The sequence below is a fragment of the Heptranchias perlo genome, chromosome 5 (genome assembly GCF_035084215.1).
Source record: "Heptranchias perlo isolate sHepPer1 chromosome 5, sHepPer1.hap1, whole genome shotgun sequence".
Taxonomy (NCBI): Eukaryota; Metazoa; Chordata; class Chondrichthyes; order Hexanchiformes; family Hexanchidae; genus Heptranchias; species Heptranchias perlo.
Genome location: NC_090329.1, coordinates 32,799,676 through 32,821,397, shown reverse-complemented (window position 1 = coordinate 32,821,397; position 21,722 = coordinate 32,799,676). Strand labels below are relative to the sequence as shown.

Here is a 21,722-nt window from a genome sequence, read left to right as displayed (position 1 = left end):
CCATACGTACTGTCAGATTATCAAATTCATGATTGATGTGGATTTTAGTTATTCATTGTCTCTATGGGGATTCCAGCTGATTGGCAGATGTTCTTCACAAAGCCTGAACATGAAGTCTGGCATGAACATAACCACAACTAACACTTTCGCTTACTGTGGTTCACCATTGCATCTAGTAGGAAATGGATTACTGGTTCATAATCTCAAAATAAACTAGAATTTCTACAATTGTTTATATAATTATTTTTTTCTGTACAAATAAATGATTTGTTGTTCAAATGAAACACCGTCCTCTAATGTTTTTAGTAAGAAATTCCAGTTATGACAGTGCAACTGTATTTTCTTAACCTGTAAAATTTAAGAATTTGTGTATCTAATCCAGTAAGCTTAAATTCATCATGTCCCAAAATCAATGAAAATGAACACTTGAACATGCTTATGAAGGAAAAGAATGAGATCAAAAACACAGGAGTTAAAGAAAAAAAAAGAAACAAATTCCAAAAAGCAAAAGCACACACTTTGCATTAGAATATTTTGTTAGTGTGAATTATGAATTATACAATGATATTTTGGAGTTCAGATTTCCATTATTGCAAACTGGAGCTGGAGCAGACTTCATCTGAGAAAAAAAAGACATCAAGAAACAGTGTTGCACACACCAAAGGACAGGGTTCACTTTCATTATAAATATATTTGCTTTGCAGATATCTTCCAAAAGATGTTTTAATCCTCAATAATCTTCTATTTATAAAGACAATGGAACTAATTTTGACTTTGGGTGATAATGTAAAACGGACGATATCGATTCAGCTACCCGTTATAAATCTTTCCCGATTTTCATTTCCGTTGAACTGAATAGAAAAGCGGGAGAGATGTATAACGGTGGCTGAATCAATATCACACGTTTTACAGTATCGTCCAAAGTCAAAATCACCCCAACTTGTTTGAACTTCATTACCCACCGTGTGCTCTGTGCCTCACAGCAGCATGGGCATGAAGTGGTTATTTTACGTTAAAGAATACAATACAATTTCTAGGGTTGCAATCCAGTTCTCAGCTGCTGTACATGTACTTCCGTGCAACACTCTGGCTGTCTACGAACACTGGATCCACTGCTGCCACTTTAGCCGCGATGAATGAGTGTATGCAGTGCAAAACTGCCGTCAGATCAGGGAATTCCAGCTCCTGGAACAAAACACAAACTGTTTTATTAGGTAATAGTCACAGCTTATAATAAAACTAACATTCCCCATCTACTTAGCCATGGTAGTAGCTGTTCACTGGTAGGAATATAAATTCATACCAGAATAGAAGATACTAGTTGTTCAGTCATCACCAACATAATTTGGATAATTTCCACTCCATTAGTAGAATCATCAATAATTTGGTTATTTCATGAATGAATAAACTATAGTGTTTTATCAATCCTGAAGATGTGCCAAAGCACTTCACAACCACTTAATTACTTTTATTTGAAGGATAATCAGTGTTGTTATTTAGGCAAATGCAGCCACCGATTTGCACAGTAAGGTCCTATTGACAGCCAATGAGATGAATGACCATTTAATCTGTTTGGCTAGAACGCTATCGGAACTCCCCATTCTTCATTGAATAGTACCATGGGACCTTTCACATTCACCCGAATTCGCAGATGGGGCCTCGGCTTAATGTCACATTGAAAGATGGCATTTCCAATAATACAGCACCCCTTCAGTACTGTACTGAAGTGTCAGTCTAGATTATGAGCTCAAGTCCTAATGAAGTTTTGGATCTCTCACCTGCTGACTCAGAGGCATGAGTGCTACCAACTGAACCAGACTGACACTCCCAGTTTTCTGGATTACACGATTATACTTCTATGCAACAATGTCAAAACTATTATTTAATGTAAACGGAAATCCCGATTAGTACCAACTATTCTTTGATACTGATAATTAAACTGCAATAATATAAGCCAGATTAATGCTTGTTAAAGGCAGAAAAATGTCTTCTTACTCTCATGTCATAGATAGAGGAAGGCATCTAACTGCACTTTTACTGTGTACATTTATTTGTATGTAAATCATAAATGGCCAGTAAAACAATAAATAAAATAGGTTTTCCAACAGATCTCTCTTTACTCTGCTGTGACTCTTGGAAATGTAGCATGTTACTCCAATTAAGAGAAGCAATGAGCAAGCAGATTCTATGTGGTAGCCCTCAACCTGCACCTATTGCAGGCACAGACACTCCCACCTCCCATGGAAAGCCTTGGGAATCCTGATGCAATGTAAAGGGTGGGGGAACCCAGTGTCACAGTTCTCCACTCTCTTTTCCTCTCCTTTGTACCTAGGAAATGCACCCCAGGTGCGATTGAGAAGGAAGTCAGCTGTTAATTTTTATTTATGCTGGATTGATGAGCAAAGGTGTCTTTTTTATCTGTATTTATCTTTTGATCTGGTGATCTTACAATATGGTCAATAACTGGTGAAGTAAAGAAATGAGATGCTTTTCATGTGAACCAATGGGTATATGTGAAACAAACTAGTCCTTCATTAATAGGTCCAATTTCCAAGATGGTGCTCTTCCCTTCCATTCCTATCGTGTTTTCTATTTCCATGTTGTTGTCCATTAGCTGTTATAACTTTGAACATAGGCAGAGATAGAACAGTAATTATCACATTAACCTGCTTTGAACCTTACAGTAAGGTCTGCTGTTTCTTCGAAGTTTACTTCTGACCTTGGTTGTAATATTTCTTTAAAACAGATCCTTAATGTTGTAAACATTGTTGAGACAAATGCAATAAATTATTCATTGTTTAGAGATCACTAGAAAAGGCCAAACAGTGCAAATTGATTTTTCACCTTATGGTGAAAGTGATTCAAGCCTTGCCGACAGTTGAAGAAACATGCATGAAGCATTATTGACATTATTTTGGAGTTCATTTGTTACAGAAATACTTTTCTTATTTATTTACCTTATAATATCCTAGATATTTCTATTAATTACCATGTTTCTTGGAATGAATATGATATGCAGGTCTCAACAAATTAATTTCCAAACAGAGGGCGGGTCGCTTTTTCTTAATTCCTCTTTTTGATTTTCCTTTTTTTTAAAACCAGTTTTCTCCCCTCCTCTCTTCTCCTATAGAAGTTGACTCATCCTTACAGTTCCATGGGTACCAGGCACTCTTGGTACCTCTCATGAGTAGTCATTAATCATGTGTGAACCTTTCCAGTATTAACACGCTATTTTACCGGTGAGGAAGGCATCACAGCTAAGCATGATTCTGTCCTCACCCAACATCCACATATATGCAATTCCTACAGGGAGCATTGCATAGTGATCAGAAGTGAGAATTCCGGGTAATTTCCCCCATTGTAACTTGGGGCACTGAGGCCCTGTCTGAGATTAGCTGGCTCGTCACAGCTCAGGAATTAAAACTGGGACCTTCCTGGTCTGTATGGCTCAGCTTTTCATTGGTCACCAAGCCAAAAGGGGAACTAAAGGATAGGTTTTTAAGTTTAAATAAAGAAAATCTGAAAAGTTGCTCCTCCCACAGTATCACTCACATCATTTTTAATACTGTACCAAAATGATGTCTCAGTTACCCTCTGAACAAAGGGGAATTTTCTGTTGCTTTCATTACTTTAAAGATCAGAAGTGGTTTGACTTCCTAATTTAATTAACTGCATGGTTTATTTGAGGTGAAAAAGTTGGATTGTCTGTATAAATTTTGTAACTGACATAACCATGTAAAATGCTATCTTGTTTGACATTGTATCTGTGACATTTATTTTCTTTTGTTAATTGTGTGTATGTGCATGAAGTATAGTAAAGTGCATCTATAAAACTATACTTCAAAAGAATTACAGAGATGCAGGCTCTGACGCTCAAGAGAATGAATCCTGGAGATTGAAACAAGTCAACAATTGTCCCAAGCTATAGTAACTCATCACATGTAAGGATTTGTTATGACTTCCTGCTTGAGGGATATAATACATTATGATGTGATATAATGCACTGATACAGAAAGTTTTAGAAAAAGATGAAATTTACCAAATTCACAGTGCCAGAAACCAGAAATTTTTTTTTTCAAGTATAAAGAGTCCAATATTCAATTCGCAAATGTCTTAATGAAAAGTAATCAATTGATTACAAACTTTCTCTGTGCTTACATTTTTAATCTTTCATGATTTTCTCACCTTTCATATTACTATTTAATTGTAAGTAAATAGGGGCCAAATGTTGCTGGAGTGGGGCATTTCATGGTGTGTCCCGTTAATTAGTTAGTTTTTCTGCATCCTTCCTTCAGCTTGAAAAAATTTTGCTCTGTACATGGCTGGAGGTGTGAGCTGATAATGGTGTGGCGAGGGTAACAAGGCATCTGGGACCTTAGTGAATGGTGGGACTAATAGTTTCTCAATCCTTAAACAATGAGATCTAAGGATTGAGAAAGAAACAGAAGAACAACAGAGAAGGAGGGTGAATTAGAGTGGGTGAATTAGAGTCACATCAGGTGGATAGAAAAATGAGAGGGAAAGAAAGATTGGATCAAGAGAGAAAAAAAAGAGACAGAAAGGAAAAAAAAAGAAAAATTTGACATTTTTAAATCTCTAGCAACAATTGACTATATGCAGGAATGAGATTGAACAGTTTAAATTGTTCACATTTTGGGCCAGGGGGGTTGATTGGCATTGCATTAACAATTATCACGCTATTAAAAAGGTACTTATGCTCTTAATTACCAGACTTAACTTTCTGTGACAAGTTTAATGGGGCATTAATGTGCAAATCCAGCAATTTCTAAAAAATAACAGGGAGGCTAAGGACGAGATGCCATTTGTATGAGCAAACAGCGGAGCAACATAAATCGACCAGCAAATTCTGGAGATTTGCAATTCACGGCATATCGCTTAATCCCCTGAACTTGCTGGCCGATTTGCACATTATTAATGGTGTGCATCATTAACACATTTTTCCAGCAATCATATTATTTTCTTCAGTCTGTAAAACTCTAGACTGCATGCTAACATCTGCCATTTTCAAGAAAGTTTGGCAGTATAGCACACGACTATATTAAATCCAGGAACCAGATCACTGCAAAAGGAATAAATGTTAATCCCTCAGGTGTATACCTTTATGACAGAATATAGAAAAGCACAGATTTTGGAAAATAGGGACAAAGATTGCCTACAGAACTGCTATTAAACCACTGAGACAGAAAACAATTTGAAAGAAACCTTAAACTGTAACAAGAAACTAATATGGTCATGGCCAAATTTGCTTTGAAACCTTATCACCGTACAGAACTGACTCCTAATTGAAGAAGCATTCTTGCTGATTGTGATAAAATAGTAAGTGAAAATGTCAATCTACCAGATAAACTTTAAAAAGAAAACTCTTCTATTTTGAAGCCAAGCATAAAATCAAAGGCGAAAAGAAGGACGATTCATCTGGTGCTCTTTGACTGACATAGGTTACAGCTTGGAAATGTTTTTGATATTTCCAACATAAGACCATAAGACCATAAGAGATAAGAGCAGGAGTAGGCCATTCGGCCCCTCGAGCCTGCTCCGCCATTCAATGAGATCATGGATGATCTGATTTTTACCTTAATTCCACTTTCCCGCCCTTTCCCCATATCCTTTGACTCACTTGCTGATCAAAAATTTGTCTAACTCAGCCTTGAATGTATTCAATGACTCAGCCTCCACAGCTTTTTGGGGTAAAGAATTCCAAAGATTCACGACCCTTTGGGAGAAGAAATTCCTCCTCATTTCCGTCTTAAACGGGCGACCCCTTATTCTGAGACTATGCCCCCTAGTTTTAGATTCCCCCCATGAGAGGTAACATCCTCTCAGCATCTACCCTATCGAGTCCCCTCAGAAACTTGTATGTTTCAATAAGGTCTCCTCTCATTCTTCTAAACTCCAATGAGTATAGACCCAACCTGTTCAATCTTACCTCATAAGACAACCCTTCCATACTCAGAATCAATCAAGTGAACCTTCTCTGAACTGCCTCCAATGCAAGTATGTCCTTCCTCAAATAAGGGCACCAGAACTGTACGCAGTACTCCAGGTGTGGTCTCACCAGCACCCTGTACAGTTGTAGCATGACTTCCCTGCTTTTATACTCCATCCCCCTAGAAATAAAGGCCAATATTCCGTTTGCCTTCAGGATTACCTGCTGCACCTACATGTTGACCTTCTGTGTTTCATGTACGAGGACACCCAGATCCCTCTGTACCGCAGCATTTTATAGTATTTCTCCATTCAAATAATATTTTGCTTTTTTATTTTTCCTCCCAAAGTGGATAACTTCACATTATCCCACATTACATTCCATCTGCCAAATTTTTGCCCATTCGCTTAACCTGTCAATATCCCTTTGCAGACACTTTGGGCCCGAATTTAGCAGGCCTGCGGCTTCCCAGCGGGTGGTCCTCCGGGAGCGTGGTCAACACGCTCGGCGAAATTAGTGGGTTGCCCACGCGATCGTAGCAGGCAACCCACTAATAGGAATCAATTACCTGCTCCTCCGGGGTCCACGGCGCTGGCCTGCGCGTCGGTCGGGCTGCGCATGCGCAGTACGATCTGTCAGCTGGAGGCTCTCTAGTTAAAGGGGCAGTCCTCCACTGACAGATGCTGCAACCAATGGGACAAATTGCAGCATGGAGCAGCCCAGGGGGAAGGCTGCTCCCAGTTTAATGATGCCTCACCCCAGGTATCATCAGATGGGGTGAGGAGGAGGGGGAGGACACAGATCTTCCCCCCGGCGGGTGGGAGGAAGCGGTCTGCCTCTGCCACCAAGAAGGCCTGGCTCGAGGTGGCAGAGGGGGTCACCTGCGCCACCAACATATCGCCCACCTGCATACAGTGCAGGAGGCGCTGCAATGACCGCAGTAGGTCAGCCGCAGTGAGAACACGAAGTCTTTCCCCTACACTCCGTCTGCCACAACACTGCCCCCACCCCACATCTCCTTCGGCACCGCCAACACTATTCTGTCACATCACCCTTCATACCCACTCACACCCCATCCTCATCTTACCTCCACCTACTCACCTCGCCAGTACTCACCCTGCCACTAACACGCAACCCACTCCTCATACAATCTCATTGCTCCATCCCATACTCACCCTCTCGTGCATCTCCCTCACGGCCAGCCTCACTCAACCTGCCACCACCTGTGCTGCAGCCACAGGGCATGCATCACATATGTGCAGTAGGCAGCGTAAGGCAAACATCTCGTCAGCATGAAGGGGGTGCACAAGGGTGTCTGAGGGTTTGTCATGGGTGTTACCCATATTGAATTTCAGAGCAACAAACAGCACACATTATATTGACACCACCACTGCCATGTCTCCGCGAATCCTGTCCGTTGTGTCCAATAATGCCCGCTCCTGGGTATCACTATGAGGACCCACCACTGATGCCACCCATCGTGTTACTGCAGAGTAGGTGCAGGTGTATTTGCAGGGCTCGTCCGCGCAGACGACTGAGAGACATCGGCGGTGTAGCCGGCTGCACCCTGGAAGGATGCGGAGGAGAAGGTGTGGAGGGCAGTGGTGACTTTGGCAGCGACAGGTAAGCAGTTGGTGCTGGGGCCAGCCAGGAGCAGCTCAGCATGAAAGAGGCTGCAGATCTCCACGACTACATGTCGAGCGAATCTGCGCCTCCCTGTGCACTGCTGCTCGGAGAGGTCCGGGGAGCTGCGCCTCGGTCTGTGGACCCTGTGGCGAGGGTAGTGCCCTCTGCGACGCGTCTCTCTCTGCGGTAGCCCTCCCTCCTGCTGTGCAGGTGGGCGTGCAACAACACCGTGTTGGGGGGATCCACGTCTCTGCGGCGGACGGCGTGGACTGCGAGGCTGCTGGTGCTGGTCATGCTCTTCGTCCTCCGAGGGTGTCCACACACCACCCAACTGGCAGGTGTTGGTCTGAGGGGTTGTGCAGGGTAGGTGTGTGGTTCCTCGGACTGGGGCTGCGGTTTCGTGTCGGTCTGTCCTCTGGCTTGGCGGGGGGTGGTGGAGGGCAGGGGTTGCCCTATGTGACGCAGTGGCCTCCTGCGTGGGTGAGGGCTCTCCCCCGTGGAGCGCACCTTGGCACCTGCCACAGGCTGCTGGCTGCAACACGTCTGGTTGGAGGGAGACTATTTCCCCCAGTGTGGGAAACTCACTGCCTTGAACCGAAAATCCCACACTTCCTCTTTTGACAGCTGCTTCAGCTCATTAACTGACCACAACAAGCAAGGTAAGTACTCTCAAGTGGAACCCCGCTGGCTTTAATTGCCTGCGGGATTCCCACCAGCGGGGCTTGCGTGCGCAGCCCCGCACGTCAGCGCGGTACCCGGAAGTGGCCGGGATTTCGTCGCGATCCGGTCACGTGACCGGAGATCGGGATTTTCGGGGCCACCCCGCTGGGAACCCGCCGGAAACACGATCCTAAAATCGAGCCCCTTGTGTCCTCATCACAACTTGCTTTTCCACCTATCTTTGTATCATCAGCAAATTTGGTCACAAGACACTCTGTTCCTTCATCCAAGTCATTGATATATATTGTAAATAGTTGAGGCCCCAGCATTGAGCTCTGCGGCACCCCACTAGTTACAGATTGCCATTTTGAAAATGACCCTTTTATCCCGACTCTTTGTTTTCTGTTAGTTAGCCAATCCTCTATCCATGCCAGTATATTACCCCCAACACCATGAGCTCTTGTGCAGTAATCTTTTATGTGGCACCTTATCGAATGCCTTTTGGAAATCCGAATATACTGCATCCATTGGTTCCCCTTTATCCACCCTACCCGTTACTTCCTCAAAGAACTCGAATAAATTTGTTAGACACGATTTCCCCTTCATAAAACCATGTTGACTCTCCTTGATTGTATTATGAGTCTCCAAATGTCCTGCTACTACTTCCTTAATAATGGATTCTAGCATTTTCCCAATGACAGATGTTAGGCTAACTGGTCTATAGTTACCTGCTTTCTTTCTCACTCCCTTCTTGAATAGGGGTGTTACGTTTGCAGTTTTCCAATCCGCTGGGACCTTTCCTGAATCTAGTGAATCCTGGAAGATTACAACCAATGCATCCACTATCTCTGTAGCCACTTTCTTTAAGACCCTCGGATGCAAGCCATCAGGTCCAGGGGACTTGTCAGCCTTTAGACCCATTAGTTTACCTCGTACTTTTTCTCTCGTGATAGTGATTGTTTTTAGTTCCTCCCTCCCCTTTGCCGCTTGATTTTCCACTATTATTGGTATGTTATTAGTGTCTTCTACTGTGAAAACAGATACAAAATATCTTTTCAATTCCTCTGCCAGTTCCTTGTTTTCCATTATTATTTCCCCAGTCTCATCCTCTAAGGGACCAATGTTTACTTTAGCTACCCTCATCCTTTTTATATACTTGTAGAAGCTTTTACTGTCAGTTTTTATATTTCTTGCTAGTTTACTCTCATAATTTATTTTCTCCCTCTTTATTATTCTTTTAGTCATCCTTTGCTGGTTTTTAAAGTTTTCCCAATCTTTGGGCTTACCAGTAATTTTTGCCATGTTGTATGCTTTTTCTTTTAACCTGATACCATCCTTTACTTCCTTAGTTAGCCATGGTTGGTTCACCCTTCTTGTGCAGTCCTTTCTTCTAACAGGGATATATTTTTGTTGCGAGTCATAAAATATCTTTTTAAGTGTTTGCCACTGCTTATCCACCATCATACCATCTAATCTGTTTTCCCAGTCCACTTTAGCCAATTCCACCCTCATTCCTTTATAATTGCCCTTATTTAAGTTTAATACAGTAGCTTCAGACCCAAGATCCTCGCTCTCAAACTGGATATGAAATTCTATCATGTTATTATCACTGTTTCCTAAGGGATCCTTTACTTTGAGATAATTAATTAATCCTGTTTCGCTACCCATTACCAGATACAAAATGGCCTGTTCTTTGGTTGGTTCCCCGACGTATTGGTCTAAGAAACAGTCCCTAAGAAACAGTCTTGTGGGCATCATGTGGGATTTAGTATTCATATTTCATAAAACTTCTAAACAGAACATTTCCCCTGTAATGAAGGTATTCCAATTAAAGTGATTGTACATCATATCATGAAGGTACCTTCATGTCAATCTGTCTGGTATCTGTGTTCTGAAAAAGCAGTTTCACACATGTTTTTCCATCATCAGAGGATCCCTTGAGCTGTGAGAACTTGAATCTCCAGATAACATTCTGTAAAGTAACAAAGACTTAAGAGTGTCATTATTTATTTACTGACAGGTGGAATGAGCAATGTGATATTGAGCACACAGCATTGATTTTAAAAGGAATTCTTCATGATCCCAAACTGTGCGAAGGGACGAACACATCAAAACATATTAATCATTCAGTACAAAACTGCAATTTATATTGCTTTTATTTGAAAAATCTTTCAACAATTCTCACTAATATATCTATTTTACATTTTTTACGAATGACCATATCTTATCATTCTGATAAACATCAATATTTAAGTTCTTTGAAATAATCCTGCAATAAAATCTACAATACTTTCAATTTGTAGTCACTATTATAAAGTTGAAAATGTGTTCAAGTCATTTTTTGGACACCATAGGGCAAATTTTGCGAGGCAGGGCTCCTGGGTTGGAGCCTTGCTGAATGGAAGTGTGAGTTGTGGATAGGTCTATCTCAGAATGAAGCTGATTCTGTGACCCATCTTTCCTCCAGCAGAGCTTCACACCAGAAGCTTTACCTCACAACAATTTACTCTTTTAATTCTTTTGCTCTAACTTCAATAATATTCTTCTATTGCACTTGCTATTTCCTCACCTTTGTGTTACTATCAACACAGGTAAATCCAGCCGCAAAGTCAATTGTGAAGGAAAGTGCTTGGCCTTGCCAGGTGCACCCATATGTCTTAGACTAGGAAAGGAAAGACAGATTTGTTATTCCAAGAACATCTATTAGAAGGAATCTTTAAAATAAACAAATACTTTGTATACTGCTATGCCATCAAGCAACAAAATTAACCTGCGGACCAGCTGGGCAGAATAATGGCAACCACCTTCTGAGAGCTTTGGAGCCCCATATTCTCCAGGGTTTGCAGGATGTAACTCATGCCAATGAGTCTGCCCTCTCACTGATCAATGGGCAGTCAGATCCAGGACCTAGCACAAGTGGGATGATTAGAACATGCCTGTGATGCCATCCACTCTCCTGATAACAGCTCATGTGACCTTTCCAGTCAGCTCCCTCATATGCCTACTCATGTTGGTGCCAGGATACAGGTCTCGGTTGCTCATGAAGCTTTCAGTGGTGACACAGCCTGATGAAGAGTCGTTCTGGGACTCTGAAGTCCTGAGATGAGGGCCACCTCAATTGCAAGAATCTAATGAGACCACAGCGCAGCTAACTACCACTGATGCTCCTGGCCTTCAGGTATCACGTTGGGACAGTACCAGAATAGGTTTAAGAGAGGCAACAGGGTTAGGTACTAAGCTCCTACTGGAAATATATATTTGCATAGTAAAACCACTTTGAGACACTCCAGTATTCTGAAGTTAGTCTGTTTTATTTAAATTTGAGAGTATGTTGGAAGGTCAGTTTCTACCAGGAGACAATAGCTCCTTTTATGCCTTCTTACTGAGCTGTTGCCTTCTTAAACAGATCGCTTCTGAGACATCCACGGAGGAACGGTGTGATCTGTAGACTCTGGTACTGTCTAATTGGTCTGGTTCCCCTTTAGTATAGCCTTATCCTGAGTGCCTCTGTCATTTCCTCTTCATCCTGCTTCTGTTCTACCTCCATCATAAGGACATATATGGGAATACCCATAGTGAACGCCATGGTAAGAGCTCCATGACAGAAAGATTTCCCTGCCACTGAAAGGGAATTTGCAAAACCCTTTCTGAACAGCTCAGCTGGGAAAAGCTTTTTGCAATCTCTTCAGTCAAAGCGGATGTTTCAGACAAATACTGTGGACAGTCAAAGCCTGTGACCTCAACCATTTCCTGATTTGAAAAATTAAGCAGGAAACTTACCCCTTTTTACAGGCTTAACTTAAATCAATGTGTAAATGGCAGAATTTCTGGGATAGTAGCTTTAAAGAAAAGAAAGAATTGCATTTATATAGTGCCTTTCATGACCTGAGGACGTCCCAAAACACTTTACAGCCAATGAAGTGCAGTCACTGTTATAATGTAGGAAATGCGGCAGCCAATTTGCACACAGCTAGCTCCCACAAACAGCAATGTGATAATGACTGGATAATCTATTTCAGTGACGTTGATTGAGGGATAAATATTGGCCAGGACACAGAGAAGAACTCCCCTGCTCCTCTTTGAAATATTGCTATGGGATCTTTTATGTCCACCTGAGAAGACCAACAGAGCCTCAGTTTAACATCAACCCAAATGACAGCACCTCCAACAGTGCAGCACTCCCTCAGTACTGCACTGGAGTGTCAGCCTAGATTTTGTGCTCAAGTGTCTGGAGTGGGACTATGAACCCACAACCTACTAACTCAGAGACGAGAGTGCTACCACTGAGCCACTGCTGACAGAAGATGTCCCCATACCTTGGGGGTGGGGACATCTTCTGTCAGCAGTCACTTCTACCAGAATTTAACGTATATTTTAGAACATGTGTAATTCTGGCGTATCCGACTTATGCCCCAAAATCTGGTCCCCTACACCAGAACTACAGCACTTTTGCATTAAAAGAAAAATTGGAATTTTTGGTTCAAAATACATTGGCCCAGAATTTATAATAGCCAGTGAATGAATGGCGCCCGCCGTTAGTTAGACTTGCTCACGCCCTTTTAACCTCTATGAGATCTTATACTGGAAGTTGCTGGAAGTGCGAGAGAAATTGCATGGCGCTCTCTACCGGGCATCTGGGATCTGTGTGAACAAGGTAAGCAACTGTGTATCTCTTTAAACAATCAGATTGAAGAATTGTGAAATGAACAGCGTAGAGTCTGAACGAGGAAGTGTAAGAATAGCGAATTCAATGTCAAACCAGGTACAGAACGAGAAATAATAAGAGGGAAAGAAAGATTGGATTAAGAGAGAGAGAAAAAGAGTCAGAAAGAAAAAGCTTTTTAAAAAAAATTGAATTTAATTTTTTAAAAAAATCTCCAACAACAATTAAAAGTTGAAGGAACGAGACTCCACACTTGTAGGAGTTAATTTTCAGAGCCAGAGAGGTTATTTGGCAGTGATTAACACTTATCATGCCATTAAAAAGGGTGCTTAGACTGAAATGGACAAGCCCTAACTTTCTGTGGCGAGTTTAGTTCATCGCTATCACGCAAATACAGGAACTTCACACCATTCAATGCATTTGACTGCACATCTACCCCCCCTTTCCTGAAGTTGCTGTGCAATTTGCACATAAATAACAGTGAGCACCATTAGCCTCACCGTTATTTTGTCAGCAAAATCTGGGCCAATAATCATCTCCAAATTTTAGACTTAAGTGTACATTCAGATTTGAAGTGCATAATTTAAGAGCCAAAACTGACTCCTATTCGCTTCTGTGGAAGCCCATTCTGTTAAGTGTACTTTTTTGCCCCCTCAACTTTGTTTTATAAATAAAATAAATAGTTGGTATAGGACAGAATCAATTGATACATAAGAGGCAAAAGAAGAATAGCAACAGGAGCAAGATATGTTGTTATCCATAACATAAGAAAGGAGCATGTTGAGGATACTTTTTCAAGTAAGATGAGAAGTAAAATGTGAAGTTATTCACCTACCGAAGCAAAAATAATCAGCCACTATCTTAAGGCATGGATGGCACAACTGTCTAGAGAAGAACAGAATATCCCCATGTGAGGAGCATTAGAGAACTGCCCAGCTAATAGCTGTCTCCCATTAGAGAGTCCACCTTTCAGTTTACAGCGGATGGAGAGAGATCTCATTCCACAGCATATATTACCATCAATAGATAACCTGTCAATTCTAAATGACAGCAGCAATTCAGACTTTGAACATGTGAACTCTATTGATCTTTATATGCTCCCACAAATGCACATAGCCATCCAAAGCATGTTCTGAGTGCTGATGAAAGGTCATTGACCTGAACTCTGTTTCTCTCTCCACAGATGCCACCTGACCTGCTGAGTGTTTCCAGCATTTCCTGTTTTTATTGCTTGTGTATTCTGTTGTGTATAATAATAAAGCTTTTTTAAAAAATGCAAGTACTGCAAAATCAATCTCGTTGTTACACATCCTAATCTATGAAAGAATATATCATGTGGACCTTCTTAAGCAGTCCGGTTTAAGTACAGTTCTGAATGTTAACAGGCTATTTGACCATATAGGCCATCATAATGTGTGAAATTCAACAATACTTATGCTGAATGTGACACCAGATTGATTTTGATTGAAACTTGTCAATATAAACAAGCGTGAAAAAAAAACTGTATGCAAAGATAAGAGAATAATCAAACTAATCAATGCTCAGTTCTGACAGGTGAATAATTAAATAAAATTGGGCAACAGATTAAGAATACGAAATTGATTAGAACAAGCTGTTTGCAAATAAATGAATAAGAGCTTGAACATATTGCTTTGGAAACAAACTATAACTACATATTAAGAGATAACTCTCTCTGCCGATAATAGCTAGAATTCCTCCCCAGCTGGTAGATTAATTAGATTAATTAATTGACTACAAACCTCAGTGAGGCAAAAAGAGCAATTAGGTGGGAATTGAGAATGGACAACAAAAAAACCTCACGGATGAATATATTTTAACAATTGCACTGAAATATGTACTTAATTACAAGGAGATTCTATACAAATACTCTAACTGGCAAACTAAGAATAATGAGTGGTTTGACCACCAGTACAGGAGCTTCCAAAACTATAGCAATCTTCCAGTGAAATAAATAAAGACGTACTTATTTAGCATCTTATTACACCTCTCAAGCTGTAATAAAAACAGCTGATCTGTAAATATTTTTACTGTAGTTCATTAAATTATTAATTCAGCAATTTAATCTGAGAAAGCACTTAAATAAAAATTGTATTTTATAGAAAGTGATCAAACTGCTGAAACACATTTGCTCCTTCTAGATGAAATTAGCCACTAAACTAAATATATTTAATTTGCTCAATGCTAAAACTATTGAGTTTGGGAGGAATGCTCTCATTAGATCAATAATATTACAGGAATGAATGAAATGCACTTTGGTAAACTGGTATTCTATGTTTGTTTAAAACTGTGCTTTTCAACAGCATTATACTTATGAACATACGAAAACATAGCACAGGAAAAGACGAGCTAGTCCATTGTGTCTGTGCAATACTGTCACGGTTGTAACTTCTTCACACCATGACCCATATCTGCCATTATTTCCCTCCCCCCCACCCCCAGCCATGCAAGATCCTGGGACAGAATAAAAACAGGGAAAAATAACCTTAGGCCAATTTAGGAAAAAGCTCTGAGAAATTTCTTACACACATTGGCAATGTGCTTTTCTGGAATTCACTACAGTTTTACTATTCCACTGATGTTGTAGTGTTTCTTATAAGTCTGCTTGCAGTCTGCTTCCCCTTACCTCTGCCCATCAGTGAACCTGCCATTTGAACCATCTTTGTCTGTTTTCTGTCCACTTGGCTGTGAGATGTCGTCAGCGCTGATATTCAGCACTGCTGCCTTTGCGAGAGAAAGCAAGGGAACATTTATCACAATGTGGGGCTCTCCCAGCACCCATAGTACAATTTAAAGTGCTCTATTCAAACTACAGGTCCTACACTATGTTCCTCAAAGTGCTGTAATGTAATTATGTATGGAGTAAAATCACACAGGGATTTGGCCTTTGTTAAAACCGATGACAAAAAAATTTCATACCAAAGTGCTAATGCATTGACGTTCTTGCATTGCATAGAGTGATTTCATCCTAACTAAATGTTTAAAGGATTACTTCACCGTAATGTTTCACCTTTTATGTCTTTTAATGTTGTTCTAAGATTTAAAAGCTAATAAATTTTACTGATATTAAATGTCTCAGATGAAAGATCAAAGCGATATTGATAGATTAGGTGAATGGGCAAAACTGTGGCAAATGGAATTCAATGTAGACAAATGTGAGGTCATCCACTTTGGATCAAAAAAGGATAGAACAGGGTACTTTCTAAATGGTAAAAAGTTAAAAACAGTGAATGTCCAAAGGGATTTAGGGGTTCAGGTACATAGATCATTGAAGTGTCATGAACAGGTGCAGAAAATAATCAAGAAGACAAATGGAATGTTGGCCTTTATATCTAGAGGACTGGAGTACAAGGGGGCAGAAGTTATGCTGCAGCTATACAAAACCCTGGTTAGACCACACCTGGAGTACTGTGAGCAGTTCTGGGCACCGCACCTTTGGAAGGACATATTGACCTTGGAGGGAGTGCAGCGTAGGTTTACTAGAATGATACCTGGACTTTAAGGGTTAAGTTACGAGGAGAGATTACACAAATTGGGGTTGTATTCTCTAGAGTTTCGAAGGTTAAGGGGTGATCTGATCGAAGTTTATAAGATATTACGGGGAACAGATAGGGTGGATAGAGAGAAACTATTTCCGATGGTTGGGGATTCTAGGAGTAGGGGGTATAGTCTAAAAATTAGAGCCAGACCTTTCAGGAGCGAGATTAGAAAACATTTCTACACACAAAGGGTTGTAGAAGTTTGGAACTCTCTTCCGCAAATGGCAATTGATACTAGCTCAATTGTTAAATTTAAATCTGAGATAGATAGCTTTTTGGCAACCAAAGGCATTAAGGGATATGGTGCAAAGGCAGGTATATGGAGTTAGATCACAAATCAGCCATGATCTTATCAAATGGCGGAGCAGGCACGAGGGGCTGAATGGCCTACTCCTGTTCCTATGTTCCTATGTTTCTTATACCTGAATTGATAATGATAGATTTCAGAGGAGTCATTCAGCATTTGGCAAACCCCAGCTTTGTAACAACATTCACACTAAAAGAGCAAGTTTGTGTCTTTTTGACCTTGAGGGGTTTCATTTCCTCTATGAGCTATTTTTAACAAACTAATCAATGTGTTTGGATAAACTTCCTGTCTAATATTTTCAACTATTGCGTTAACATAGTGCACAGAGGGAATTTAATCCCTTGATATATAATTAATTCAGGGGAAATATACCATGTCACAGGCTTAAGAAAATAGAAGTGCCACAATTCTTTTCTAATTGATTCATCAGTAATGCCAATTTCAAATATAAACAAAGACTGTCCTTGATAAACTACCAAAGAAAACAAGTACAGCTGAATTAAAATTATTACAGACACAGGGAGAATTAGTACATTATCATGACTCTGTAGCTGCTTTTACACTGGCAGGGGTAAGAAATGGCCATCCCAGCATCTGGTCTTAGCAAATTTGGCAAGTTGACATTGGTGTTACTACCGGGTGCATGAGAACTGCACGTCAGTAACTGACTGCACAAGCACCTCTCTAAATCCAATGTAAAAACAGTTAGTGAGTATCCAAGCCAACTATCTCAACTAAATGGAGATATCTTAGTTTGCTATTAGCAGTTATTACATTGTCTAATCCAATTCATACTTTCCGCATAAAATAATTCAACATATCCATTCAAGCTGATGCATATTTGTCAATCAATATAATTCTGTATAATTACTGTGTAAACTACCATTGGTGGAAAGAGGTTTCAAACTGATTGGATATGCTTTATCCAAAAAAAGGGCTTGAATTTATATTGTGCCTTATCACATCTCTTAAAAACATTTCACAGCATGTTACATGGTTTCTTTGAAACAACAGCAGTGATGTAGGCAAATGCAGTAGCCATTTTGTGTGCAAACAGCAATGATGGTGTTGGTTTTGATCATTTTCTTCAAATGGTCAGCCATTTGGTCAGGGGTTAGGCAGCTCTGGATTGGCTCAGAGACCATCTCGAAGTCAAGATCCCAACATCAATGAGTGAAGCTGCTCCAGGACATATGGGACTCCACCTATTTGGTGATGTCATTGGAATGGGCTGAAGGCATGGACAGCTGGCATGGCAGGATTCTATTGTGGTAAGAAATTTGATAGCTTTTTAAAAACTTCAAAGAATATTTTTTTAAAATTATACAATTTTAGTAAGTACTCTGAATGACAAGTACTCCGAATGACAAGTACTCCCCCTAGATATGTCTTCCTCTTCAAATCCCTGTTGTGAAATCTAATGTGAACAGGAGCACCTGTAGCAGTTACATGAGGTGAAGTGAAAACCAGGAAGGTGATGTGAGACCTGATAACTAATGATATATACAGGGCAACAAAAACATGTTAAAGGTTAAAAAAAAACTTTTACATGAGAGACTCTAGTAACTAACTGTTTGCTGACTCTAGGGTATTGTACTGCTACACACAAAGAATTTGAAGAACTTAAATCCGCTCTCCAAGGATTTTACCCAGTGGCTCGCCACTGAGCAATCTATTCTGCTTGTACAATTCATGATGTCTATTTTATAGTTAAAGAAAACTCTCTTTGGGATTCCTCTGTCTTGCAAAGTTGGTACAGCCGTGTACAGATGATCAGATAATTAGAACAAACATGGTCTTCATTCATGTTTGAGTTGTGTGAAGCACAATGAAAGGTAGACAAATGAGAGATACAATGACAAAGATAAGGGCATGATTTTAGCCTGGAGCCGGGAAGGGGGCGGGTGAGTGTGTGGAATTCCTGACGGGAAACCTGGAAGTATGGGTTTGATGTAAGGACGTCGTCTTTTTTCTTTTTTGCCAGTTTCCCACCCGACAGGCCAGCCTGATTGGCAGGCTGGCTCTCAGTCGGACGGGAGAAGAGCCAGGAAGAGGATGTGAACAGGTAAGTGTTAGATTGTGGGGGGTGGGGGGTGGTTCATGGTGGGGGGAGGTCGGGGGTCACTGGGGCGGGGGTCAGTCATCGAGGGGAGGGATCAGTCATCGGGGGGGTCAGGGGTCATAGCGGGGTCGGAGATCATGGGAGGGTTTGGAGATTTTGGGGGAGTCAGAGATCATGGGGGGGCGCACGGAAATCATGGTGGGGGGGCGGAGATCGTAGTGGGGAGGTCGCTGCAGGTAGGCTTGTTGGGTCTGGGGGAAGCAGTCCTGCTCCTCCAGGCCCACACGTTGTGCTATAAAGGCACTTACCTACAGTTTTGGGCCTTCTTGCCTCTTCTCATGTGATGTGACGTAGAAGACCCGGGAATCTTGGCCCCCAGGGGCTAAAATCAAAAAAGGATTGAAAATGGAGGCCCGCAGCCTCCTTAAAAGCTTTTAATGCCCGACCCGCCTCCTGAGAATGGGATGGTTGCCCACCCTTGTATTTAACATATTTGATTGGTCAACTATGCCATTTTATCATGGGATAACTATGATTAGGATAGAGATATAAATGATTGTGCTGAACAGTAAACTCTCAGACTTATGAACAGCATACATTTGCAACTGAAACTATAACCACCTGCATTATGTTACTAATGGGCTTACTCCAGTTTATAGCTGATCTAAATTGTAAAGCATAGAATTTCATTAATAAGAGAAAACTGTGTCTGTGACATTATAATTTATACTGGTACACAAACACAAAGTGTCACTACGTGCTGAGGTTCTACCTATCCCCGGTGTTGCAAAGGATGGGCTTGGCCACGCTGCCACGGAACACTCCGTCCAGTTGGACCGTTCCACACCACCTGTCCTTCGTCAAAAAGTTTATGCAAAATAACACCTTCGACCACAAGGCGATCAGTAAGTGGTCCGCATGTAACGTCCTCGAGACCCTGCGGGAAAAGGAGATGGTGGATCCTGTTGGTTGGTTCCCCGAGCAGACTGTCAATGTCATTTGGCAGAACGCCTCATCGCCAGAACTTTCAAACAAACACCAAGACCTAGCTTGGCTGGTGGTGAGAAGGGCCCTTCCCATCAGATCCTTCATGCACTCCCGGACTCTCAGCCCCACCGCACGCTGTCCCCGAGGAGGCTGCGGTGGAGACGAGACCGTCACCCATCTCCTTCTGGAATGTGCCTTTGCAAAGAAGGTCTGGAGAGAGATGCAGTGGTATCTGTCCAGGTTCGTCCCGAGCAGTTCCGTAACACAGGACTCTGTGCTCTACGGGCTGTTCCCGGGGACGCACACTGAGACAGACATCAACTGCTGCTGGAAGACCATTAACTCGGTGAAAGACACCCTTTGGTTTGCCCGAAACTTGCCGGTCTTCCAGTGCAAGGAGCTGTCCTCGACTGAGCGTTGCAGACTGGCACATTCCAAGGTCCAGGACTACGTGCACTGAGGACGGGTGCGGCCGCCGCAAAGGCTCGGTGGGGAAAGGCAACCATTTAGAGCCCTCCCACCATTGTATACTGAGGGGCTGCAATCAGGGAAAACCCCCTCCCCCGGGCAGAATGTGAAATTCAAATTGATGTAATGTACCTGTAATGAATCTGTAATGAATCTGTAATCAATAATCTGTATTGAGTGTAATGCAATGAGGCACCCTAGAGTGTCGTGAACTGTAATTATGTACAATGTGTTCATTGAACTGTACTTGATGTAACCTGCAAATTGTATAATCTGTATTGTGTACGTTTGGAATGTGATATGACAACTGTATTGTATGTATTGCTGCAAATTTTATGAATAAAGTATATTTTAATGAAAAAAAAATTATAATTTATACTGGATTAAGTACCTCACCACTGCACTATAAACAAGACAGTAAATTGATGTGAAGATTGTGAATTGTCTAGCAGCATGAATTATTCTGCTTGTAAATTATTTCTTGCTGTTGTTGAAGTGACTGTTCTCGCCTCATGGAGGCCATTCTTTGGTGCTGTTCTGTAATCAGCCACTGGGATGGCACCACATTAGCCTGAGTTGAATCACTTTGATTTTTGCTTTCCTCTCAGTAACTCACATTGGGATGGGGAAGAGAGGGGCCTTGAAGGCACTAATCTGTTCCTTAACAATTTGCGGCACAATAAGTCAGTATGTTCATTCGCACTGATATTGGGCTCTCCCTAAACAAGGGTGCTTTTAATAAATGGAATTGAGCACAAAATCAAATTTTGAATGAAGCTTTCAATTTTCCACACATTAATCACGCATTCAGTCCAATGACTTTAAAACAGAGCAAAGTTATTACTGCTGTATTTTACATATTTGATTGGTCAACTATGCCATTTTATCATGGGATAACTATGATTAGGATAGAGATATAATTGATTGCGCTGAACAGTAAACTCTCAGTCAACTAGCGATTGCAAGTGTACTCAGAATTCTAAAATGGTTGTAACTCTAAATGTTAGTGTACACGATGCAGAAATGTAGAACGATAGTTAAAAATGTTATCCCTGTGAAACATATTTGCAAATACAGTAAATATCCAAACTTCTCAAAGAAACAATTGCAGTACACTGTACCAAGCACTGAAATAAAGTTACTATGCATCACTGTAAAAGTTTATGAGGAGCTGAAACTTTGGTCCTTGTGACATAAAATGATGTTTGTTACAAACTAGCAGTAATACTAAGCTTGCACTGTATGTTGTTCTTTATGCCACATCTTTCTGGTAAGAACTTTACTAAATGAATAATCCAACTTTTGGGACCAATTCATGAAAATATGATTATTCAACAGAACATTTGAAACACTGAACCCTTTTAAAATGCATTTTTCACCACATAAGTTTTATGAATAATTTATATATTTTTTTACTTAAATGCAGTGTGAACACTATTGTAGTA

The 21,722-nt window shown here is 41.1% G+C and overlaps 1 protein-coding gene across 1 annotated transcript in view; it reads right to left on the bottom strand.

Moving 5' to 3' along the window:
* Positions 1-903: 903 nt before the first annotated feature.
* The window catches only part of sntg2 (syntrophin, gamma 2), a 283,588-nt gene continuing 262,769 nt past the window's right edge, over positions 904-21,722 (bottom strand). The window contains exons 15-17 of the mRNA XM_067985257.1: positions 10,803-10,895; positions 10,095-10,205; positions 904-1,185 (exon numbers count right to left, since the gene is read on the bottom strand). Coding sequence (XP_067841358.1) covers positions 1,054-1,185; positions 10,095-10,205; positions 10,803-10,895 — 336 coding nt within the window. The 3' untranslated portion in view covers positions 904-1,053. The remainder of the gene's footprint in view (positions 1,186-10,094; positions 10,206-10,802; positions 10,896-21,722) is intronic.